Source organism: Thunnus thynnus, chromosome 3 (assembly GCF_963924715.1).
Source record: "Thunnus thynnus chromosome 3, fThuThy2.1, whole genome shotgun sequence".
NCBI lineage: Eukaryota > Metazoa > Chordata > Actinopteri > Scombriformes > Scombridae > Thunnus > Thunnus thynnus.
The window spans coordinates 6,602,226-6,627,839 of NC_089519.1; the positions used below are offsets into that span (position 1 = coordinate 6,602,226).

Consider the following 25,614-nt stretch of genomic DNA (forward strand, 5'->3'; position numbering starts at 1 on the left):
CTTTGTTTCACATCACTTTTTCAGTTTATCATTTGTGTGTGTGTGTGTGTGTGTGTGTGTGTGTGTGTGTGAGGGGTATTGTGGTAGGTGTGAACATCGCTTTTTCAGTGTCCTCCCACTTCTTCACCATAGTTAACCACATGCACACTTCAGTCTCACAGAAAACACAAAACAATACACTGAGAAGAAAATGTAAACATTGAATTTAATCTTATTTTATTAGGGTGAAATCTACGTACTGGACATGATGAAAATACATCATCTGTATCTTTTCCATAATATCTGTCCCATATTAAGTTAAATGATAAATTAATAATTAATACAATAACTAATTCACAACAACCTGTGAATTTACTGTCTTTATAAATGTAAGTGATTATGTGTTGAGCATAACACAGAAAGTTAAAGGAGAGGAAGATACTGTGCCAAACACTGAAGACCATCAGCACTGAGCTCAGACATTGCGGTAGACTGTTGATTGGTGTCTGATGGTGGAGTATGTGACTGTTGCAGAGTGAGGTGTGACAGTGCTGCAGTCTGTGTCCTTGTTGAAGCTGACGGTGGAGTAGAAGAGACTGTCCGGTTGGATCTGAGACTCTGATGAAAAATCATTCAGATTTCATCTTCAATTCTCTCCACTGTAAGGCAGAGTAGCAGCAGTAGATAGCTCCTTGCATTTGCCAATGTAACAGCTGGCTTGTTGTAACAGCCTGAAGGACTCTTTATACATCCATGGAAGAACTGTTAAGGACTGTTGTTAAGCTAATGGAAGAAATTATCTGGTCTGTGCAGTGCAGCAGCTGCAGGACGCTGCCGGGGAGGCTGGAGAGAGAAGCAACCGGAGAAACAACCAGGAGAGTTAGCTTGTTTGTCATTGTTGCTAATGATATCAGACTGGTTAACCAGCAGCCACAAAGTTCTGTTAACTAACAAACAAGATGACCAACAGCTACAGATGAACGTTATGACATGAATACTTCATCTCCATGAAAGAAAGAAGAAGACGTCAGATAACGTGAGTCAGATACAGCTTCTCTCTCTTTGTCTCAGTCACAATGAGCTGTCTGGACTCACTCATTCATTCGTTTTTAATTGAGTGGTTGTTCAGTCACCTGTTGATGTTGTATGATTAGTGTGTAGGAGGTCTGGCTGCTTGCTTCTGACAGTTTCTTTAGTTTGTTTTTAAGCTATATTGAGTAATAAGCTTAAAATAACTGGAATAACAAGTGTTAACTAGTGGTGTAAGAGATCGTAGTTGATCTGTGATCCGTACGGATCGCCCCCCACGATTCGGCAGGCATATGAACTGTGGTTTAATTGCAAAATTTAATGTCTCATTTAAGACAAAGTAAACAAAGTGCTGTAAGTACAAGTCATGGACAGACAGCGTGTCGCTAACGTTAACAGGGATTTTGAAGAGCAATGATGAAACCAGCATCTAACGGGTCCGATGTGACATTTGAGTTATGTTTACCTGCTGTTTAATGAGCTGCAGCTGAGCAGCTTATTAGCTATCTAGCTGCTAACTGACGTTAGCGGTGAATGTTTGTTATCATCAAGTTTTGATGATGTGGACAGAGGCTGTTTCATTCACTGTTTAAAAGAGGAAGGTTTCATGCCTCACATTGCAATAACTGAGCATTGAATATTTTATATATTTTATTTTATTTAAACATTGGACATCTTAAATGTTGTATTCATTAAAGACCATGGGCAAAAGTTCCTTGCTGTTTCTGGCTGTAAGTGTGTTACAGAATAAATGGAAAACAAAGTTTTATTTGTCTCCTCCCTTTTTTTCGCTGATCCTAATAATGATCTGATCCTTTACTCAAATCCGTGATATGATCCAAACCGTGAGTTTTGTGTTCATGTTAACACCCCTAGTGTTAACATGTCAGCTTTGTAGGCTATATTTTGTAGGTGGTGCATATAGATAAGAGTGTGTAAGTCATGTATTTGATACATGCATTAATACTTTCTGATGTGAACCTACACTTTTAGATCTGTGAATGTTTTTAGTGTTCAGTCTCTCTAGTATTCAGCACTAATCTGAATCTGTATCACATTATAAGCTTTGTGCTACTTTATATATTTCTGTATACTAAGAAAATACATAGGAAACACGTGTAAATCATGTGATATGTTGTCTGTTTTTGATGAGAACATAAATTTGTTGTCACAATAGAACAATACTATAAATTTGAATTTCACTTTATTGTTAAAATGACACATTTGAACCACTCCATGGCTAAAATGAGCTCTTCTTTGTTTAGAGACATTATGTATATGCTAAATGTCTTTAAAGAAGCAGCCTTTTCACCACTCAAGCAAATTGTTTTATTGGCATATAAAATTGTGCCCCACCCCTCGGATTTTATCAGGTGGGACAATGATATAGTTTGATGCGGTTTGTTGTAAGATTCCATGTTGGTTTTCCTCCTGTCCTCCCCAATTTTTTGAGTCACCAGCCGCCACTGGTTGACACCAACTCTATCTATTCCACATCAATAAGCTCCTGAGTCATCCTTTGTCAGACCAGAGATGGTCACATAGAAGGTGTTTCACTCATCTCTAATCCTGTGTTTTCCATTTGAATCCTTGTTTTTGCTGCTTATTAGGACGTCCTCATTACTACATGCTGTAGCAGAAATATTGCAGAAATATTTGACGTTGTAAAATGCATTGGTGTGAGAGCATTTGATTTCAATGTCCTTCCCCAACTCTCCAGTAACTGTCATAGCCTCAGTCGCCATGTCCCACAACCCTGCACAAAACACACAGAGAGCAACAAAGGTCAACTCTTAATCTGATTTATACCCTCACTAGTTGCACTCTCAGACTCAGACTAGGGCTAGAAGATATGACCAAAAGCTTTTCTTGCACTTACAGTAATGTAACGAGTGTAGTTGTCGTTAACTCGAGTACTTTACCTGGTTCAGTGTCTCTCCTGTGTGTGCAGCACACACACACGGAGGGCTCAGCTCCACCCGTGGTGAGCCATAGAGAGCAGAGGAGAGTAGTGCGACTATAAATGACATCTCCTCTCTTCTCTTCTCTTCTCTTCTCTTCTCTTCTCAGTGGGGGCGGGGCGTGTATGTGCAGCGCAGCAGGACAGACAGCGGTGGAGAGTTGACGACAACTAAACTTTTTATGTTATTTTAAGTGCAATAACAGTTTCGCAAATAAAAAGCCATGAACAGTAATTTATTAATGTAATCCGCGCAAAAAATGGACATGCTCCGAATGACAAAAAATGTTACCTTAAAGAGTGTCATTTGCAAAAAGATAAACAATAGAGCATAATATGAAATGAAAACATTTTTCTATCATCACACAATATATATTGTCATATGCAAAGCCTCATCTCAACCTAAATTTTTAAGACTTAAACAGTGGTTGCCAAACCTAATGGCTTCTGCCTCCTCCTAGTGGGTGTGTGTGTGTCTCTCTCTCTGGGTTCTAATTGCAGGAGTGGAGACGCAGCCAAGCGCCTCCTTTCCCTCCGCCAGGACTCCCGCAGCGTAGCCGAGTTTGCCATCGAGTTCTGGACTCTTGCTGCGGAGAGCAGATGGAATGACGAGGAACTACAGGGCGTATTCCAGGATTCCCTCAATGACAGCGTGAAGCCTCCCGTGACGACCCTCCCGACCTTGACCAGCTCATAGCCCTTGCCATCCAAGTGGATAACCGCCTTCGGGAGCACCGCAGGGAGAAGTCCGCCCGTACTCAACATCCTTCCCCTCCCCCATCGGTTGCTTCTCGGCGTCCACTTCTGTGTCTTCCTGAGTCCGGCCGTGTCGTCACAGTCTGCGCCGAGCTGGAGCCCATGCAGCTGGGCCGTGCCCAGTTGAGTGCAGAGGAGAGGGCTCACCATATGAACTCCCAGTCCTGCCTGTATTGCGGCCAAGCTGGTCACTTCATCTCCACCTGTCCAACGCGCCCAGTAAAAGAGTCGGCTCATCAGTAGTGGGAGATATACTGATGAGCCGAGCAGCCAGATCATCTCCCTCTCGGCCACTACTCAACGCCACCATCTGCTGGCGCACCCAGTCATTACATCTCCAAACTCTCATTGATTCAGGAGCCAATGAGAGTTTGATTGACCGCAACATGGCCATGCAACTAGGGATCGAGACGGAGCCCCTCGATTCTGCTCTGGAGGCCTTGACTGTCCTCGCACTCCTCTGCTGCTCGGCTATCCCTGGCTCAAGACCCACAACCCACATATAGACTGGACCACGTGTAAGATCACCTCTTGGAGTACTTTCTGTCATTCTAACTGCTTGCATTCTGCCTCAGCCCCTGCCATCACAGAGTCATTGCCCCTGCCAGAGCCTCCTGATCTTTCCACTGTTCCAAAGATTTATCATGATCTGGGCCCAGTTTTCAGTAAACATCTTGCCTTGTCCCTGCCACCACACTTCCCATATGACTGTGCTATTGACCTCCTGCCCGGGGCCCCTCTTCCCTGCTGTCGGCTGTACAACCTCTCCCGGCCAGAGCGGGAGGCGATGGAGAAGTATATATGGGACTCTCTGGCCGCAGGTATAATTCAACCTTCATCTTCTCCGGTGGGTGCTGGTTTCTTTTTTGTAGGTAAGAAGTATGGGACCCTGAGAACATGCATTGATTTTCGTGGCTTAAACAACATCACTGTAAAAAACAAATACCCTCTGCCTCTTATCAGTTCTGCTTTTGCCCCCCTCCATGGAGCCACCATCTTCTCCAAACTGGACCTGCGGAACGCCTACCACCTTGTCCGTATCCGGGAGGGGGACGAATGAAAGACAGGTTTCAACACACCTCTGGGGCACTTTGAGTACCTTGTCATGCCATTTGGATTAACTAATGCTCCTGCTGTCTTCCAGGCTCTAGTTAATGATGTCTTCCGAGACATGATCAACCGCTTCGTTTCCGTCTATCTGGATGACATCCTGATTTTCTCCCAGTCCCCTGAGGAGCATGAGAATCATGTACGGCAGGTACTCCAACACTTACTCGAAAACAAACTCTATGTCAAACCAGAGAAGTATGTGTTCCATGTCCCCACAGTGTCTTTCCTAGGCTACGTGATCACACAAGGAGAGGTGCAGATGGACCCCGCCAAGGTTTCCGCTGTGTCAGAGTGGGCAGCACCCACCAACCGCAAGCAACTGCAACAGTTCCTGGGGTTCGCTAATTTTTATCGGAGGTTCATCCGGAATTATAGCCGCATCGCTGCCCCACTCACTGCTCTCACCTCCATCTCCATTCCCTTCCGGTGGATGCCTGAGGCTGAAGCGGCCTTCAAGGAGCTCAAGCGCCGCTTCCTCTCCACTCCAGTCCTTGTCCAACCTGACCCTGCCCTTCAGTTCGTGGTAGAGGTGGATGCCTCTGACACTGGGGTGGGCGCTATCCTATCACAACGTTCCTCTGCCGATAATAAACTCCATCCCTGTGCCTTTTTCTCTCGTAGACTCTCTCCTGCTGAGAGGGATTATGACATTGGCAATAGGGAGCTTCTTGCAGTTAAGCTGGCCTTGGAGGAGTGGCGTCATTTGTTGGAGGGTTCCAACCAACCCTTCGTTATTTGGACCGACCATAGGAACCTCTCCTACATCCAGTCAGCTAAGCGGCTAAGCAAGCAAGGTGGGCTCTATTTTTTTGGCAGATTTAACTTCTCCGTCACTTACCGTCCAGGCTCCTGTAACATCAATCCCGATGTCCTGTCACGCCAGTTCACCATCGAGGAGACTAGTCCCACTCCAGACCCCATCCTGCCACCCACCTGCGTCATTGCCGCCATCACCTGGGAGATCGAGTCGCTTGTGAGGCAATGCCCTCCACTTCTGCCTCCTCCTAGTGTGTGTGTGTGTCTCTCTCTGGGTTCTAATTGCAGAAGTGGAGACAGGTGTGCGGGAGTCGGGCGAACAGCTGCCATTCATCAGGAGGTCTGCTTAAATATGGGGTGCAACCTCCTACTCACCGCCAGATCTCCATGGTCTTATGATTTGTGCGTCTTTACTTGTCACTTGCCTTTTCTTTCACACCCAGTTTTTACACCTTTGTAATCCTCTCTAAATGAGTGTCAACTCATTGTCAGAGGTTCCTCTTTGTTGTCACACTTCCTATGTTTAGCCAGTTTCCTCTGTCTACATCTCTCTCCAAAACCACTTAGAACATGTGAGAGCAATGAGAAAGTCTCTACTATCTCTCACATGTCTCACAGTGAAAGTGTAAGAGGTCTCAGGCAGGTAAATAATTAATGCGAGGACACCCTTAGACATTACCACTTGGTTTATTTTGATGAAATATACAATAAAGCTGAGTAAGATTGTGGTTACATCATCCAGTCTTCTTGGTGGACTTAAATCTGATGGCTTGAGTAGAGATTCCTGCTCAGACTGTAGCATCTCTCTTTTGAGTCTTTTTATTTTGTTTGTGCCATTGAAAACACATACATATATACAGTACATATATACATTTTCCTCTAGGAAAAAAACAGCAAAAATAACACTATAACTACTTGACTTATTAAAGATCCTGAGTCATTAACTCTTGAATTGGCATCCCTCTAACTCTTTATTTCAAGACTTTATTCGTCAAGTTAATTGGTGAGATCTGGGAACATGGCAAGTTGAAAAATATAGGTTAACATTAAAATTATGAAATGATGACTAAAAAGTTATAATAAGCCTGGAATTATCCTGAAACAGTCATATCAACAGTTAATCTTCTCTTTGACTGCCAGAGGTCCATCTTTGGGGACGTTGTTTCCATGAAGGCTGTCATAGACGTGTTCCTCTAACCGGCTGAGATCCAGCTGTTGGTACTGGCAGATGTTACCTGACACATCCACATCTGCGTATTCATCAAGGCCGAAAGAGACAGTAGACTCCCGCTGCTTTGTTGTGAAGTGGGCGCAGAGGTCAGGTTTTGGCGGTGATGAAGCTGAAAGATCAGCACAGTCTGGATCTGAACAGCCGCAGCGAAGTTCAAGTTCAGTTCTTACATCAGGTGTCATTGCCTCGTAGTCAGATGATGTCTGTGGGATGAGCAGAAACCTGATGACGGTGAACTTACATGAGAGATCATATTATTTTCTCTATGCAAAATGATTCACTGGACAATGTGCTATTTCCATCAGACAAAAAAAGGTTTCTGAACAAACCTCTCTATTCTGGCGTGGGCCTGATCTCCGGTGTTTAACAGCCAGCAGAAGACAAAGTGTAAAGAGACACACAAACAGCAGCGCTGCCACACACATCACTGCAGTCAGAAACAGCGGCAGGTTATGCACTGCAGGAGAGAACGACAACTGATGATCAGCCGGCTGAGGATTAACTCACACACATACAAACTTTAGCCAGGCTAAAGGGATGCCAATTTGTTAGTCCACCAGTTTGATTGACTGAAATATCTCAATAATCATTCAATGGTTTGCAATAAAATTTTGTAAAACATTATTGGTCCACAGAGGAAGATATGGAGGTCCCTGCCTTTTCCTCTGGCACCACCATGAGGTTGACATTTGTGGTTTTGAGTGAAATGTCTCAACAACTACTGAACAAACTGCTATGAAATTTTGAATAGACATTTCTGTCCTCTTCGTGATGAATCATAATAAGTTTGGTGATCCCTTCATTTTTCATATAGCACTATTTTTAGGTCAAAATTTTGTCCAATACTTGGGTTTATGACCAAACATCAGCAAAAGTCATGACATTACCATCCACCTCAGCTGTTGTGTTTATTGCCAATTAGTAAAAGTTAGCATGCTAACATGGTAAACTAAGATAATGAACATGATAAACATTAAATATCAGCATGTCAGCACTGTCATTGTGAGCATGTTATCGTTTAGTTCAAAACACTGCAGTCAATGTCTCATTACAGCCCAACAGAGCTGCTAACTTGGCTGTACACTCATTTTCCACAAACATACCAATTTCACACATCACACACACGTCACTTACTATCTACTCTGATGTTCTCTTGTGAGATTGGTGTTACAGTTACTGGAAAAGACAAGAGCACAAAGTATTTAGGTAAACACAAATAAATACACACAGAGCAGCCTGATGTACTGTCTAGTTACATAGATCTTACTGTAATGTATGAGATTTTCTGGGGGGGTTGCTGTTGTTGAAGGAAACCAAACAATAATTAGTTTAATAGTATAATTGCTGCAGCATTTTTACAGAAAAGAAAGTTCAGAAGAGGAACATGTGTGGTGAAAGTAATTCTACTTAGTTCTCATTTACAGTACAGTGTAGACCTGCCCTATGAGAAAAAGTCCCATGATATAACCTCGGTTGTATATATATACAATTGAATTGAATTTATTGAGTTTATGAGTTTATTCAGAGTTTGTTTGAGACATTTTTTAGATCACAATCACCAGGTGGACATATCAGGACAAAATGTGATATTTTCCAGTTGTCAGAGCACTCTGATTCGTCCTGTTACCTGATTTAGCACCACAAATAGTCTGAGAAACTATAGTATTTCTCTTGTAAGCGACCTATGAAAGTAATCATTAACCAGATATCAGATTTTGTGATATTCATTTGAATATAATATGCATTACTGAAAGCCACATATTTTATAACTGTTAATATTATGATCCTGTGATACTGTAACATGATATACTGTACCTCGGGAAACATTCAGCTGTATGACACTGATATGATCTCGGAGGTCGCTGACATCCACCCCACACCAGTACGTCCCACTATCCACTGGGACGAGTTTATCGACGCTGACGATGAAGAAGGTTCCGGTGGTGTTGTCGTACAGAGAGAAACGTCCTTTCCTCACCAACTGGTCGTGTTTGTTGGTCCATATCAGGTCATCAGAGGGTATGTTGTCAACAACATGCCAGAAATACTTTGCATTATTCTGCTTGTCGTGTGGATATTCACATCTGAAGTCAAATCTTTGACCCTCCAAACCGATGACAGCTGAGGTTTTGACACCGATCAGGGCTGTCAGTCAGAATAAACTGTATTAGTTGCAAAATTGTTCAATAAGTTTCAATAAGCAGTTTAACTCAAAGCAAAAGCACACAGCCCACCTGGGATTTGTAGTATGGTAATGATGGCAGTTAGAGTTGTTCTCCATGAGATCCAGGACGCTCCCATCACTCCAACTTTTCCTTCAGTCCACACTCTTAGATTCTCCCCTAGATACACAATGAGGCAGCAATCTGGACTGAAGATCGTGTCTGTGTGTTCAATCAGGTGCTTTCAGGCTGATGAGTTTAAACCTCTTCCTCTTTCATGAATGACGCTGCCCACACATAACACTCAACCTATGAAAGTGAAATCACTGCTTGTGTTACTCAAAAAGTGACCTATCTATGTCTTTATAAACTCTTTTTTACACCATGCACATCAGTATATTACTGTTTTTTCTTTAGTTAAGAAAATAGTGCAAATTGAACTGACTCCTTTAAGACAATCCCATCCTCCTGTGTAGTCCACCTTAGTGATCACATAGGCCGACTGTACTTGTGCCTCACATCAGTACTTGCTGTCTGGTACAGCAGCCACAGGGATTTTCCATGATGTACTAACCCAAATGCTATTATTATTGATCTACAAGCATCAATGAGTGATTTATTAAAGCAATTAAATCTGCACCAATCAATACTGCTGTTTTTATTGCTATAGCTGTCTAAGTTTTCTTTAATAAACCAACTGCAGGATTAAACCGCAGACGGAGACATTAGCAGTTAGTTGGTGAACATAATGGAGCATTTAGCAGCTAAGGAGCCAGATATAGTAGATGGTGACCAAAACAGATTTAAAAGGAGAGTGAATATTGGAGTCTTTTATTAATTTATTAGATTGACTGAAACATAACTCTAAATTAATACTTAAATTTCTCTGTGTCTGCTTTATGTGTAAATAAGCAGTTGTATTTGTTTACCATAGCAACTTTATACTACAGATTCATTTGTGTTTACAGTGTGTTTCACTTCCTTCAAGTAGCCAAAAAAAAGGACAGAAAAAGAAAAACGCTCACACTTACTATGAATAAACAATTTATAAAATATTCTTCATCAAAAAGTGGTGTCTGTATCTTAACATGCATTATTAATATCTGATCTGCGTAAGAACAACAAGCGGCAATACTACATCAGGATCTAACTTGTGTCTTAGATTCAAACATTCAGGTCAAAAATGGAGCTCAGCAAAAGTTAAATCAGGATTGTAACTGACCTCTAGACTTGACCCTTTATTCTAAATTGCACTCCTGAAGCCTTTCCCTCTTCGGCATTCCCAAATTTCAATTTTTCCTCCATTATTTCATTACTCTAAAATTCAGTAAGTCTGTCTTTAGATATATATTATGCAAGCAACTAGGCCTAAAACATCTTCTTATTTTGAATTATACATCAGCGTGATAGTACACACAGTGCAGTATATTTCACAGTTTTGCAGTGATGTGCAGGAAACACTCATTCAGTGGGACATTCGGTGGGACAGTGTACGTTGCTGTCTGCCACGTTTTGTTTTTTGAAATGACCACTGAGTGTCGCCAAAGTCAAATCTTTTCAAATCTTACACACAGACGCATCAGCCCAAAAATGGTTAAAGCTCTCTCTCTCTCCCCATGGTCTCACTAACTGAATACATAGAGTGTGTGTATGCATCATGACATAACCAGGTCCAGTCAGTCATTTACAAACACGCACACACTTGCTTTTGTCAGAGGAGGACATTGCGTTGATTCATCCACGACCACATAATCCCAGAGAGTCCCCACCACATGACTGTGTAGACAGATTTACGTCCCCACAACGTGAGGAATACCTGGACCTCACACACACTGAGCCACATACAGAGGATAGACATTACAGGAACACATGTACATTACAATGTACAATAGCAGTGAAATCACACTTTTGAAACTGAAAATATTACATTTCTTTGAGAATGCAGAGAGACCATTGTTTTTTTGCGCATACAGGTAGAAAAAAATGCCATCAACAGAGCTAATGCAGCTCAAAGTGCTTTACAAAAAACTCCTTATCAAAAAGTGCAGTCCACTGCAAGAACACTGTGATGTTACAGCACTTAAAAGTCTTAAAAGAAGTTATTTAAGTCTTAAATCAACACGTCTATCAACGATAGCAGTTTCAGCAAACAATTGAACATTTTAAGTTTCATAAAGGTACATTTTAATCAGAGCTGTGGTATTATATTGCTGTTATTGTATACAACCATATATCTGAGCTTGGACTGTCATCACTAAAGCAAAAATATTCAAAAGAAAGGAAAGTAATTCTGCAAAACAACAGCTAGGAAAGATGCCATTTTTAAAGTTAAAAGTAAAATTGTCTCTCTTTTGGCAAGCGGACAGAAACAAAATCTAAACAAAGACAGAATCTGTCTACACCCCTCAGCCTGCCTGTGTAAAGGGGAAAAAATGTAGTTCAAAGTGACAGATAATGTCACTTAGATATATCTGGAGAGTATAAGAGGTAACACCTCCATGAACATCATACCAAGTTTGAGAGTAACTCAGATTGTTCCTGATAAATCCAGACCAAACCAAAGTGATCTGGGCCTTGATTCAGCCGAATCACAGCAGGATCTCGAGTGACAAGTCGACACTTTACTGGTACAGCTCTCTTTATTTGTGTGTTTTCTTAGACAGTCATCACCGGGCCTTTGAGATATTATAGGTGGCAACGGTTTGATGTAGATCTTAGGGCTGGCGTCATGCTTGTCTTGGATGTTTCTGGCTGAGTAGTTGGAATAGGCGGTATCTTTGTCACAGCAGATGTTTTCATAGATATGAAAGGGTATGCTACAATCGGCTGCTGTGGATGCAGATGTTGGTGGATCCTGTTTCTTCTCAGATAGATTTTTAATGGATCGGACTTCCTCCCAAGTCTCACCGCGCTCACAGTCGGCCTGTTGGACAGTGAAGAAAAGTAATCAGCAGGTTCTTGTGTGCTCTGCTTTTTTACTACACTTACTTGAATTGTGTCTGTATACTCAGTGAAACTTATAGATGCCACATAAAGTTTACTGATCTAGTGTGAAATTTGCACTGTAAATATGATGCACTGCAAAATGGAATATCAGAAAATAATAATGAAAATATAAATTGAAAAGACGAGCAACACTTTGTTTTATATGTCCACATTCCCTTCATAATAATTTCATAAGGCACGAATTGAATACAGTCTCTATTTCCCTATAATTAGTACCAAATACATAGTTCTATCAGGAAGCTTCTTGGAAATCATTTGAAAATGATTGACCCATATAGTGTTCCCCAAAACTGAACTGCACAAAATCATTTTGTTTGTTTTATGCTAAGCTAAGGTAACCATGTCCTGGCTGCAGCTGCGTATTTAACAAAGAGATATAAGAGTGGTGTCAGTCTTCTCATCTAATGCTCGTCAAGAAAGCGAATAAGTGTATTTCCCAAAATGTCAAACTATTCCTTTAATGCAACACACTCCTTGAGGTTTTAAGGCATCTTCATTCAAACTCACCATAGGTTCGAAATACAAACAAATGTGGTGTGATTGACTTTTGGGAAACTCCTCTCCACACATACATGACCTCTGAAACCAGGAAAAGAAACTTGATCGTCGTCAGATTTATTTAATTCGCTGTCAACACAGTCGTCATGTTTCTCTAGGAAGACTGTTGTGCTCTGAAGAGCCATGCTGACATATCAATCCAGTTTCTATATTGATCCATACCTCTCTGTTACTGACGTGATCCGTACTGTTGGAGCAAACTTGTTGCTGTTTCTGTTTTTTTCTGCATTTCCTGAAGCTCATTGCCACCACCAAGACTGTGAGCATGATAACAGCCCCGGCAGTAGCATACAATACAGTGCCTGACCAAAAAAAAGGACAGATGGCTCAATAATTTAAAAAAAACACAATAAGTATCCGTCACCAGCTGATATTTGTGCACCAACTATACCAACTCACTTGCACTGATGCTGTTTTTTCCTCCATCAGTGAAGTTTGAGGCTATAAGGTGGGATAGAATATGAAAAGTTTACTCATCTATTATTTATTATCATAAAGGTGAAACTCTATGACTTTTTCTTCCTACCTATTGAAGCATTTGTACTGGTGTCCATTTGAGATATCAGTGGTGTTGAGCTGGAAATATTCTGATACGTCCATGTGGAGGAAACATCAAGTATGACAGTTGTTGTGTCATTTGCAACAGCTGTATGGAGAATGTGCATTCATGAATGCACAAACACAATGTAATACCAATCAGTTTAAGGATGAATCTACGGCAATTCAAGATAAGAATAACAATAACATCATGCACATACCTTCTTTTACAGTAAGGTATACTGCAGTGAATGTATCAAAACCAGGCCTGTCCACTGCACACCAGTATCTCCCCGCGTCTGACAGATGGAGTGGATTGAAGGTAACGTTGAAGACTCCGTTGCCCGAGTCCACCAATCTTATCCTTTCTGCCTCTGCTCTTCCACCAGATTTTACAGTAACCAGTATATCCTCATTGGTTTTGCATGGATCCTTGCAGAAGTACTTATTGTTTTTCCATGCAAAGTTGTGCGAGCACTGGAAAGAGAGCTTTCCCCACTCGAATCCCTCCTCATGGATATCCGCCCCTTCTGTCCATGTAGCTGCCAAAATGACATCATGAATCAGGAGTTAAGGCATCTTTCAGTTAACTGAATGTATAGATAAATGAATGGAAACTGTTTATAAGCACACTTACCGTATAGAAGACAGTAGAAGACATAAAAGGTCTTCATTCTGATAGCCTTGTAGTTAGTTCTTCTTCTGAGTATAGTCTCTGCAGGCTCTGCACATTGAATCACCACCTCTACCACTGCACAGCCTCTTGCAAATGAAAGAGAATATCAATAAGCACTCTAACCATCTATGTTCTTCCTGTGGTTTTGACTGTTCACAAACAAGAGTCTGGGGCTGTAGGAGGCAGCCATGAAGCCAAGAGAAGAGACAAAGGTGAAGTGAGAGGGGCGCTGTCCCTGATGCACGCCTACACCCAGTTTCAGTATCCCTGCACATTGTACAAATCCTTATGTGTATCTTGCAATACAGGTAATTGTAACTTAAAAGTAAAGCAGGAAATTAAATTCACCTACATACACTTTATTATTATTATTATTACTACTACTACAACTACAACCACTCAGTCTTCACCATTACTACTGATACTTCAGTCAGCAATTAGAGTTAGATGTGTGTCAATACAACTTGATACAGTTCACGTTGATACTGAAATGTTGCAGTTGCTTTGTCATGGCTGTTTTAAGCAGGTGTTAAAACGTATTAACACATGTAATGTAAATACTCAATAAGTGCACAAATACAGGCACTAAATGGCATAAAGAACACAGAAAAGGTTTCTATCAGCAGCTACTCTAGATTGAATTATCATGAATTCACACATGAAAAAGAAATTCATGTAATATCTCATGAATTATCAGGGATGTACAAGAATTAACAGTATCTCGTGCATGCCTTAATATATTTAGAATTCAACAGAATACATGTGCACTACTGTGACTAGTCAGATTTTTCCCTTTAACTGCAGACTTTAGCTATGAAGAAGATGTGAACGTAATAAACTCGGAAATCATGATGATTAAAATACCTTAGTTGTTGCATTCATTAACTTATTATTATGAATGTCATGATTGAATTCATGCTTTTTCGTTTCCCTTACCATGAAGTGTTGCTGTTACAAACAGTTTGACATGTTTTTAAAGTTTTAAGTGATTTAAACTCACAAGTCTTGATAACACAACATTTAGATATAGGACATCTAAAAGTAAGTTATTAATGTTTTTAAATGTGGGTTCAAATTTATGTGGCCAATAACTTACAGTTTGAGCCTTATATTCCAAGCATTAGCACTCACTGTTCATTTACAACCTGTTTATATATTTCATACACCAGCATTCAACACTGTTTATTTCATAACCTGCACACACATATATATATATATATATATATATATATATTACTGTGCAGGCCTACAACTACTACGTCAATCAATGCGTACTTCTCCTTCACCAAAATACTCCACTTAATGCCTAATTTGCATTTCTGGTTAGATGCCAACTCATCTTGTTCTTATGTACTTGTACTTGTTCAATGACAGTTAAGTTGAATCTAATCTATTCTTAACTTGCACTATATATACGTGTGAACAGCAGAAAATGTCTACGTTGTCATTTAAAGCACAAGTGGCAGACGTGGAGGCTCACGAAGGCAACAGTACAGATGTGAGTCATTGTGGTTGAGTTACAGAGTTGTGGTTGTAAGACTTTGCACCAAGATCAAGCAACAACACTTCAGGGAACTTGAGCATCCCAAAAATAGAGGTGTGATTAACAATGTGGCCACTGAACTTATGAAACTCATTACATTAATTTCACATGAAAACCAATCTTGTTATAATCACTTCCTTTCCCAAAATGAGCTTTCTGAAGCTTATCATTACAATGAATCAGCTACAATTAATCCAGAATACTGCTGACTAACACCAGAAGGAGGGCATCTGTTTTAAAGTCTTTGCACTGGTTGCATGTTTTTCACATAGATTTTAAAATTATTTTATCAGTTTATAAGGCATTACATGGTCTTGCATCAGACTGCCTCTCAGATACTTTGTTGATGCTGCTTTCAGCCGTTACGCTCCAAGCCACTGAAACAGCCTTCAGAGGATCTGAGAGGAGCTGAAAATATTCATATTTTTAAATGTAAACTTAAATCCTTCTGTTTAGTCTGGCTTTTATGTAATGTGATATTATTTTATAGTTTTACTTATTATATTATTATTATGTTTTTATAGACATTTTACTGTTATATTGACATCAATTTATATTATGTATTGTTTTATAATTTTATAATTTTATTTTGACCTGTGTCTTTTATTGCTTGTACCATTTAGTTATCTTTTATTGTTGTCTTATTAAATTAATTTAATTTAAAGTAGGTTTTATTAAATCTTTTTCTTATTCTAATTTTTGGCATTTTACTTGTATTTTGGTGTGCATTATCCATATTTACCACCCTGTGTATTTGTCAGTCACCTGTGAAGCACTTTGAATTGCATTTGACTGTGCTATATAAATAAAATTGATTGATTGATCATCGAAACAAATCATAATCTTAATCACGCAGCAACAATGTCATGTACAGTATGACATTGTGCTGTATTCTGGTGTAAGAAGTTAGTGTTAGTTTGGTGTGTGTGTGTGTGTGTGTGTGTGTGTGTGTGTGTGTGTGTGTGTGTGTGTGTGTGTGAAATGTACAGTGTGTGTGTCTGTGTGTACATTTGTGTGCAAACAACAATATGAAGAGGTCACTCTGTCTTCAGATCCTGTTGACCGCATTGACATTGCAACAAGAGAAAGACATTTTGGTCATGGAGCTTTGAGAGATGGTTGCCTGACTCAACAGTGGACATGTTGAATTATAACTGTGTATAGCACCCTCTGCAGGTCTACGCAGGTCCCTGCAGGTCTCTATGCAGTGTTTTTTATGGGACATTTTCTGTGCACACAACATATCGTTATGTCATTACAGGAGCAGATTTCCTTTTCCTTTCTTTACCGATGTCTCAGCATCTTGTCTGCATCACACATCAGATTTGTCATCTCACATATCAAATGTGAAGAACATGCACTCAAACAGAAATATACTCAAACACGTGTCCTTTATTTGATTTCAAATACAGAGAAAAGACAGAGATGATCTCTCAGCAGAGAAAGCCTACTCAGTCCAGAGTTTTGGGATCAAGTGCCTGGTAGATGGCGGCGTACTGGGAAGCATCCTGAGCACTGGACTCTGGGTCAACATCGGGTTCTAAAGACTGCAGCCTCACCACTGCAGTTTCCTCAGAGTAATCCCCCTGCGAATAAATCAGAATCATCATTAAGACTACTTTCATCCAAGCAGTGAACTCTCATTAGAGATGAGTACTTAATCAAAATGAAAATAGGTCAATAATAACACTTACTTCACCCTTGTCTGCTTCATTTCCATTCTGACCTTCTGAAACTAACAATTAACAAGATTCATTCAATGTTTGAGTGCACACAAACATGAGCCTGCTCTGTGTTCACATTGTGGGGTGAAAGTAGTGTGTGTGCACATGTATGGATGCATGTGTGTCAACTCACCCGCATTACTGCGCCAGTGTCCATAGAATATAAGAGGGATAATTGCACAAACCAGCAGAGCCAGGCTCACCGAAACTATGATGACCACTGTGGTATCTGCAAACAATCATATCCATCTTGAGGCTCAATTGTTGTGTCAGAATTAGAAAAAAAAAAGACAGTAACATGAGTGAGCTTCTCATTCTTACATTTAATTTCAGTCTGAAACATGTAATCTGCATTCTGGGAGTTATTGTATAATGATATGTTGTAATAGACCCTTTTCACAGCAGATATTTTGACTTAATCAGTATGCGAAGGAGGTTTTTTATTTGGTTTTCCTTCCAAAGACAAACTACTACTCCAGGATAAACTTGGAAGCCTATCAGCTTATGTTAAGTCCTCAGCTCAGTATTTAAGTGCGCTATTAAACTCAGACTTGATTTCAAGTGGACAAGCGAAAGCCACTGTAAATCCTCCTTTCCTCAGGTGAGCAGTATCATTCCTTTCTGAAGCTAACCTAGCAAAAGTAGTTAAACCCCTGATTTTTGTCTCTGGATTACTGCAATACATTATATTCTAATCTCAGCCAAAATAGTCAGCAAAAGCAAATCTCTTTTGAAAACCTACTTTTGATTTTTTTTTAAATAAATATTTTATTAGGTGATCTTTTTATGTGCTTTAGTTTTATGTAGTTATGTGTGATTTTATTGGAGCTTTTATTGTGTTTTTCTTACTGTTTTTCAGTGTTATTGCTTTCACTTCTATAGCACCGTGTATTATAAAGAAAGGCTCTATGTAAACACATATTGTTATTGTATAATAATAATAATACATTTCCTTTTAATCAATTTTAATTCTATATATTATGCACATCTAACTACCAGACAAATCTTAATAATAGTTAGCGACCTGTCAGTAAAATGATATCTTTGTCACCATTACACATCAGATGTCTTTTAGGCCTTTTGCAAATTTTCGTGGATTGATTTTAGATCAATCAATGTGGCAAAGATTAAGAATAAACAAATAAATGTATTTAAATATGTGGTAAGAAAGCAATCCAGTGATATCATTTGATAAAGTGGAGCCTTTTTCATGAGTACTGCCCTTAAATTGAAAGATAAGAGTTTTAAAAGATTTTATCCTTTGGTACACTAACCAAACCAAGCTATAGGAAAATATAGCATGCTTGTAACAAGTACCTGTGAGGGTCCTTGCTGCCTTCTGGTTTGTCTTCTGGTTTGTTTTCTCGTCTGTAGCAGACAGCGTTACTGCTGCTGCTGGTGACGGTTCAGCGCTGGATGGGAAGCTGCCTTGGGGCAGAGTTTCTGTCTCGGTCTGCAGGGTGGTAGTGGAGGAGGGAGATCCAGGAGGAACAGTAGACGCTTTGAGAGAACAGGACGGGGGATGACTGGTGAGCAATAGCGTGTGTGTGTGTGTGTGTGTGTGTGTGTGTGTGTGTGTGTGTTTGCTCATGTGATATTGTGCCTTAGTGGAGAAGAGAAGGCATCACAAGATGTACAGTGCATATAATAATTCAGGGTTTCTGAGCAAAACAAACATTCTCACATTGTCAGCTACACGAAAATACTGGTGGGGTCAGTGCTGTGATGTTAAGGTGCTTTAATGACATTCAGTTGACATTGTTAGGTTTGTTTGATTCAAAATTACCCATCCTGAACTGTTTATTAATATCCAAAACTTCCTAATATCTGCGGTAAATTTTATGAACAAATCTAAAAGGATTCTAACCAAAAACTTACCATCTAGGACTTTGAGATTGACCTTCTGGTACAAGGCTTTAAAGTTTTCCTCCACCCCACAGTGATATCCCCCTGCATCCGCCTTCTTCAGCCTCTTTATAGTCACGTTGAAGACTCCATCCCCTCTGCTGATCTCTATGCTGTATCTCCCTCGTTGAGTGACAGCAGATGTCTTCCTCTCAGTCTGAATGAGAATGTTTTCTCTGGAGCACACTCCTTTACAGAAGTACATGTTGCTGGTGCAGTTGTTTGTGGACCAGCTACCAGAGCAGTGGATAATGACCTCTCCTCCAACATGGCCACTTACTTCCAGCATTGGTGTAGCCTCTGCACATACAGCTGCAGTATAACACAAAGGGCCCTGTTACTTTTGACTACAATCATTATGTACACTGAGATCAAATGTTGAAATGTGGATAAACTGTGTATCAAATGAACACAATAGTACAGTTTGAGAAGTGATGCAGACAGTGATTTCTTTTTAATTATTAAAACATCCTTATGACACTCTGGTTTGGATCTTAGAACTTAGAAAGTAGAAAACGTCATGCAAAACTTGAACTTTTATAGTATTCATTCCACTGTCAGCTTTAATTAATTTGATCAATTCTACACAACCACAGAAGTTGTGTTGTCCTTTTTCTCTACATATTCAGACATTTTTGGTTAAAAGTATAGTTTATGGTTTAAACTTACATGGAAAAAAAGGTAAAAAAGCAAGTTTGATCTTGATTCAGTTTGAAATGTGTCCTTACACCATTGGGTTCAGTTAAAAAGCCATTATTTGTGACATTTTGATTTATGCAGGTCATCAAATTTTGTTTTATACTATATGATTTAAGTGCAATGAGCAGTTCATTCAACTGTATTTGATCACTCCCATAATTATGTTCCTGTTTGTTTTTGAAATAGTTTCATGGTATATGTATATATATTGTTTTTCATTTTTCCTTTATTTGACAGAGTTACAGTATTAAAGATACAGACAGGACGTCACTTGTTTTGATATTTTTGTCACTCTGTGTGCAATCAAGTGTCTTACTGAGAAAACACCACGCTGAATATCATCAGTGCAGTTTACAATAATATTCATTTTTGCAATAACTCATATATCATTGTAAGGTTGAAGATTTCTTCCCATTCACATATGAATTTTAGAATGTAATTTTTATAAATAAAACTATAAAGACATCAGAACTCACCTGAGAAGCAACAAAACATGACAATATGAAGAATCGCCATCCTTTATCCAAGTTAAAAACAAAGTAATTAAAAGAAAAATGTGTTCCAGCAGTACCAGACAAAATGCAGCAGTCAGCTTCAAATTATCTGCTTTAATGCCATAAAACATGAGTGCTTTTAATATCCAGAAAAGGTACAAAGATGCGATTGTGCAGCAAATGTTTGCAGCAGTCTTCCACTGGTGTGATTAGTAAATGAGCATGATTCAGTTTTACCATGCCTATTTAGCTACATTATTAAGACAAAGAATATACAGTAGTTCTCCAGCCCCCTTCACTCTCTCACTCCACTCTGAAGAGCCAGTTTATGACTGCGATACAGAAGAAACTCTTGAGTGTTTATGTTTATTGTCCAGGCTCTTGCATCTGGCTCTGTGTGCCTCAGTGCATCTACAGTACATGAGGCTGGAGGGCATGAAACTCCGGCAGTCTGCTGACTGTGTCACGGGTGTCAGTGGGCAGCCAGGGGGTAAATCAGGAATATTTTCAAAAACTTTGTTTCATACAGTTGATTCAAGTTTTTTCTAAGTTACCATGAAAACATATTCTTCCAGACAGGCTAGTTTTCAGACTTAGTTTTACCTCATCAGGCCTTAACAGTGTTACAGCCTACTACACAAGCAAGACTGAAACAAGCAAGACTGAAACACAGCGGAAATCATTCAATTTTCTATCAAGTTCCTCATTACTGCAGTAATGAGCCAAGTTGTTATTGCCTAATGTGGAGCCCTGGACCCTGTTCTTTGTACAAGCATAATTGATTTAACTTGATTTTATTGTGTTATTGTGTTTTTTTGTTGTGGTTGTTGTTTGTTTTGTTTATTACACACACCTGGATTGCTTGCTTAAAGTATATCTAGATAGACCTTACACACGAGCCTGCAACAGTTTAGGCTCATTCAGTTAGCTGACCAAGTTTGTCATTACTCACATACAACAAGATGATTTAACGCTCCTGAAGCTCAAGTCTGTCAACTAGATTCAGTAGCTACACAAACTTTCATCTGATCCTGAATTCAATTAATGACCAAGTATTCTTGCAGAAACTGCATAGTTCAAATCAAACAAAGATGGCGACCAAAACACCACAACAGAGGAGCAGTTTTCCAGACACAACACCCCGCAGTGTTTTTTCTTCTCTGAGTGTGCACAGTGGACCTAAGCCAGAGGCGGGACCCTTGCCTAGCCCCAAAAGGAAATTTTCCCTGCCCCCCTCCCCCATGACCAGCTCAATGAGGGATCAAGCCCTTACTGCCGCCTATATTGGACTTGTGCATCTTGACTGGCCTTTTTGCATGCTGATGGTCAGATAGCTTCTGGAGCGCCTCCAGCCAGGTGACTGGATGACGTCCATAGACCTGACCAATGCTTACTTCCACATCCCCATCCTGCCCCGCCACAGGAAGAACCTGCACTTTGCGATGGGAGGACAGAGCTATCAATACTGCCACCTCATGTTTGGATATTCTCTGGCCTTTCACACGTTTTCCAAATGTGTGGAGGTGCCAGCGCTCAGGGAGAAAGGTGTAAGAATCCTCATCCACATAGACTGGCTAATTCTTGCCACATCCAGGCAGGAATTGGAAGCCCACACAGCGCTGGTCATTCAGCACATCACGCAGTTGTGCTTCACTATCAGCCTCAACAAGAGCTCCCTGCAGCCAAGCCAGCAGATGCTCTACCTCGGGCTAGTATTGGATTCCCACACAATTACAGCACGACTGTCAGAGGAACATGTGGAGGAGATATTACAGCTGACCCAATGCGTGAGGTCCACAGCCTAGGTACCAGAAAGAAGCGTTATGTCACTCCTCAGGATGATGTCGGCAGCCCGTCCAGGGTACGCCTGGGGCTGCTGCACATGATACATCTCCAGCGCTGGTTTGCACAGCTCTGACTGTACCCGAGCCAAGACAAACCACGCAAGTTCTGCATCCCATACTGGCACGGAGGGACATAGGGTTCAGGGATTTACCAAGTTGCCTCTGCGAGGGGGTGAAATAGAATCTTTAAAGCTGGTGTTTTGTCAGATTGCTTCAGTGACCGTTCAGCAGTTTAATGTGTGTGGAAGATAAAAGTTCCTAAAACCCCTCCAAAATTGGTTAAAATTAAACATGGACCATGTTTAATCATGACTTAATTGCCATTAATTGGGAAAGACTCCAGTTAATAGCTGATGTTCAAAACGCTTAGGACTTTTACGCTGAATTCACTCAGGTGGTTGATAAACATGCTCTCTGGAAACTGTCAAAGGTTAAGTGCAGAGTTTTATCCTGGATCAATTCAAAACTCATATTGCTTTTTAGGTATAGGCAAAATTTTATCAGACAAGGAAACATGTTGACTGGGAAACGTACAGACAATTCAGACTCAAGTCCGAATTGCTAAATCTGATTACTATAAAAAATGTCTGAATGATAATTCCAAAAATCCTAAACAGTTCTGGAGCAAAATGATAAACATATTTCATACATCAGATAAATGTTCTGCTAGTTAATTGAGAGTTGCTGATACAATACTGAATGATCCCTCACTTATTGCATGCACATTCCTCCAGCATTGTTCCTTTGTCTGTCATAATTTAATTCCTAACAATATACACATGACTTCTAATTTCATTTCAGCTTATCAAAGTTCTTTTTTCTTTCATTCAATAACTCCTGATTTCTGCAATGCCATTCGTGATATGAAAGCGAGCAATGGTCCCGGACTTGATGGGATTGAAACTAAATTCATTAAATTAGTATCTCATATTCTCATCTATCTATTGGCTGATCTGTTTAATCTTTCACTATGTACATGTGAAGTACCAGCTATTTGGATATCTGCAAGTATTACGCCTTAATTATCACAGTACCTTAATAATAATAATAATACGAAGAAGAATAATAAGAATAATGATAATAATATCCTTTCTCAATATCAATTTCGTTTCAGATCTGTCAGATCTTTTCCACAACTACTGTTCTCTTAAAATTCATTAACAATGTTTTCTCTGCATCTGATCATGGTCACAGAAGTAATATTTATTGATCTCACCAAAGCTTTTGATCAGGTGGATCACTATCTTCTTTTTGACAAGCTTCATGCTATTGGTCTTTCCCAATATGCATTGTTGGGGTTTAATTTGTATCTTCACAACAGAAAGCAATGTGCTGTTTTGAGACGGTATAAGTCAGATTTGCTTACTCAGCAGAGAGGTGTGCCTCAAGGTTCTACTTTAGGACCACTTCTTTTCTCTGTTTTTATTAATGATCTCCCACTCTTTTTTCTGATGGTTGTGCACAACTGTATGCAGATGATACTATTATATAAACATCAAAAGCTTCTATATCACAAATTCAAAAGGCCCTGCAATCTGATTTTACTATTCTACAAACGTGATTGTTAGCTAACACATTACTGCTATTCAGTGCTTCTTGGTGTGAGACAGAACCTCAACTCCACATCCAACTCGTTGGTTATAACTTGTAATGATGGTAGATCTCTTCAGAAAGTAGAAAAAATTAAATGTCTAGGTGTGTGGATTGACTCTGAACTTACCTTTAAACCACACATTGATCATGCCATGAAAAAAGTAAAATTTGGTGTTGGTGTTTGGTGCTCTGTATCGTTCCAGACATTGTTTTGCACTTAATGTTAGAAAGAGACGTGTTTCACAACTTATATTAAGTTACGACCCTCTCTGCCCAGTCTGCCTGTGGCTTCTGCAGGTACTGGAGGTAGGTGTCGCAGCATCATCAGGAACACTGGCAACACCTGGGTCTCTGGGTGCCAGTGCCTCTTCAAAAACCCTTTGTAATGCAGTTGCTGGTGTGCTCTCCTCCCTGAGACACCTTTTGGCTTTTGGGTTGATATTTGTTTGTTTGTTTTTTTGCACCATACAACAATACATTCACACACTGTTCCACTCATGCACTCACCTACACTACTGATCTCACTGACTAGACATGCCATTGTTGGGTTGGGTTATTTTCTCTTAGGTTACTTTCTTTTTTTAAATAAATTGGTTATTAATTGGCTTTGTTGTGTGCGTCTCCATTCTTTGTCATGACCGTGCGGCCCGGTTCGTGACAGCTCCCTCTTGATATAAGATGTCAATTTCGCTGGTACCAATTTATTTTTAAATGCATTAACTTTAACTATCATTATTGTCTGTCTGGATTTTTTTTTTTGTTCTTCATAAGTCAAATTATTCACTAAGATGCTCTGATCAGATCCTCTCAACAAAAAAAAGCTTTTATGCTTTGAACTCCTTCTGATTGGAATAAGTTACCTTAAATTAAGTTTTGTTTTCTAATCTTAAAACAAATTGCCTGTTTTTACCAATGCTATCACTGTTCCTTTATTTATAGATTGATCATTTTCTTTTTATTGTGTCTAGTCTAAGGTTGTAACTCTCTTTTTTTGGTTATTTACTTTGTTGTTTGGTTGTTGTTTGTTTGTTTTGTCATTGTTGTGTTATATATTATTGTGTCTGGTCTCCATTTGTTTTGTGTGAGTGTGTTTTTGTGTGAGTGTTTGTTTGGGACCCCCTTGAAAATGAGATGATACATCTCAAGGGGTTTATCGTGATATAATAAATTTCTGACATGCCCATATGTACATTGAAACAGTTTTTGGTTGCCGTAGTTATTAATCCCTTCCTAAAGTGTCTCCAATGTAAGAGACAGGGGACACAAGCCAGAGTCTTTGTTAATCCATTTGAGCTTTTTCTGTCCTGGCTCCTGGATTATGGAACCCCTCTGGGGATTAGTTTTAAATCTCATCACAAAACCTGCCTATTCTCAAAGGCATTTAGTTGATGCTTCCATTTCCTGATTTGTTCTTATTCTTAAACATTTTTTTCTTGTGTCTGTTGTAAATATTTATTTAAATACCAATATGGTCTTTTTTGAAATTGTAAAGCACTTTCTGTGCAAAAATACATTCTAATAGTCCCTCCCCCAAAAAATGTGTTTTTCTTCTTGTTCCCTCAGTTGGATGTTTGAGCTTCACTGTGCAGAATGATGTATGTGCAGAGTTTGACACTAGAAGGCCGTTTTCACATTCATCTGCTGAAAGTGGAAAGTTTCTCTGCGCTCAATGAAAATCTTAGTTTAAGATGTGTACCTACGAGCAGGATTTGTGACATCACAACTATTTTGGAGCCAGTCGTGGTCCAATATTCAACTTACACGTGTGATGTGGAAACTTGAAGTCTCCAGTGCGCAAACACTGAGGATGGACTTTACAGCGAAGGAGGTCTTGATCTTGAGTCTAGCTGTTAAACTTCTATTAAAAATATTTGCATATTTATGTATTCCGAATTTTTTAGTGAAGGAGAAGATGACATTTTAAGGATTTTCTCAAGATAATTGAACTTAATTTGTGAAAATAACCATATCAGACACAAATTATGATTCAAAGTAGAGTATTTTATATACATCTTAAAACATGTCTGGAGGGGATCTTTAAGTTCAGCTGCT

At 39.7% G+C, this 25,614-nt stretch overlaps 2 protein-coding genes and 1 long non-coding RNA gene across 3 annotated transcripts; all 3 read right to left on the bottom strand.

The window, feature by feature from the left end:
• Positions 1–5,644: 5,644 nt before the first annotated feature.
• LOC137176741 (uncharacterized) lies at positions 5,645–9,583 on the bottom strand. The gene is made up of 5 exons (XM_067582637.1): positions 9,056–9,583; positions 8,637–8,966; positions 7,956–7,997; positions 7,151–7,278; positions 5,645–7,024 (listed from the first exon to the last, which is right to left on the bottom strand). The coding sequence occupies exons 1-5, from the start codon at positions 9,120–9,122 to the stop codon at positions 6,701–6,703; spliced, it is 891 nt and encodes a 296-aa protein (XP_067438738.1). The 5' UTR covers positions 9,123–9,583; the 3' UTR covers positions 5,645–6,700.
• Positions 9,584–9,841: 258 nt separating this feature from the next.
• Positions 9,842–13,871, bottom strand: LOC137176747 (uncharacterized). Its single transcript, XR_010925860.1, has 5 exons — positions 13,722–13,871; positions 13,074–13,626; positions 12,947–12,988; positions 12,710–12,849; positions 9,842–11,906 (listed from the first exon to the last, which is right to left on the bottom strand). It is a non-coding gene; the product is annotated as an uncharacterized lncRNA (long non-coding RNA).
• A 2,804-nt stretch (positions 13,872–16,675) lies between these two features.
• Positions 16,676–19,887, bottom strand: LOC137180536 (CMRF35-like molecule 5). The gene is made up of 5 exons (XM_067585928.1): positions 18,906–19,887; positions 18,345–18,527; positions 17,161–17,256; positions 16,998–17,038; positions 16,676–16,889 (listed from the first exon to the last, which is right to left on the bottom strand). The coding sequence occupies exons 1-5, from the start codon at positions 19,219–19,221 to the stop codon at positions 16,755–16,757; spliced, it is 771 nt and encodes a 256-aa protein (XP_067442029.1). The 5' UTR covers positions 19,222–19,887; the 3' UTR covers positions 16,676–16,754.
• Positions 19,888–25,614: the final 5,727 nt, after the last annotated feature.

Excerpts from the sequence above, each read along its gene's own strand:
- LOC137176741 (XM_067582637.1), bottom strand. The coding sequence starts at position 9,122 with ATGGGAGCGTCCTGGATCTCATGGAGAACAACTCTAACTGCCATCATT. Across the intron at positions 8,967-9,055 it reads TACCATACTACAAATCCCAG|CCCTGATCGGTGTCAAAACC; the intron begins GTGGGCTGTGTG and ends TCTGACTGACAG. Across the intron at positions 7,998-8,636 it reads ACAGCTGAATGTTTCCCGAG|TAACTGTAACACCAATCTCA; the intron begins GTACAGTATATC and ends TGTCTTTTCCAG.
- LOC137180536 (XM_067585928.1), bottom strand. The coding sequence starts at position 19,221 with ATGCTGGAAGTAAGTGGCCATGTTGGAGGAGAGGTCATTATCCACTGC. Across the intron at positions 18,528-18,905 it reads CAATCTCAAAGTCCTAGATG|CGTCTACTGTTCCTCCTGGA; the intron begins GTAAGTTTTTGG and ends GTTCTCTCAAAG. Across the intron at positions 16,890-16,997 it reads ATGAAGCAGACAAGGGTGAA|GGGGATTACTCTGAGGAAAC; the intron begins GTAAGTGTTATT and ends ATTTATTCGCAG.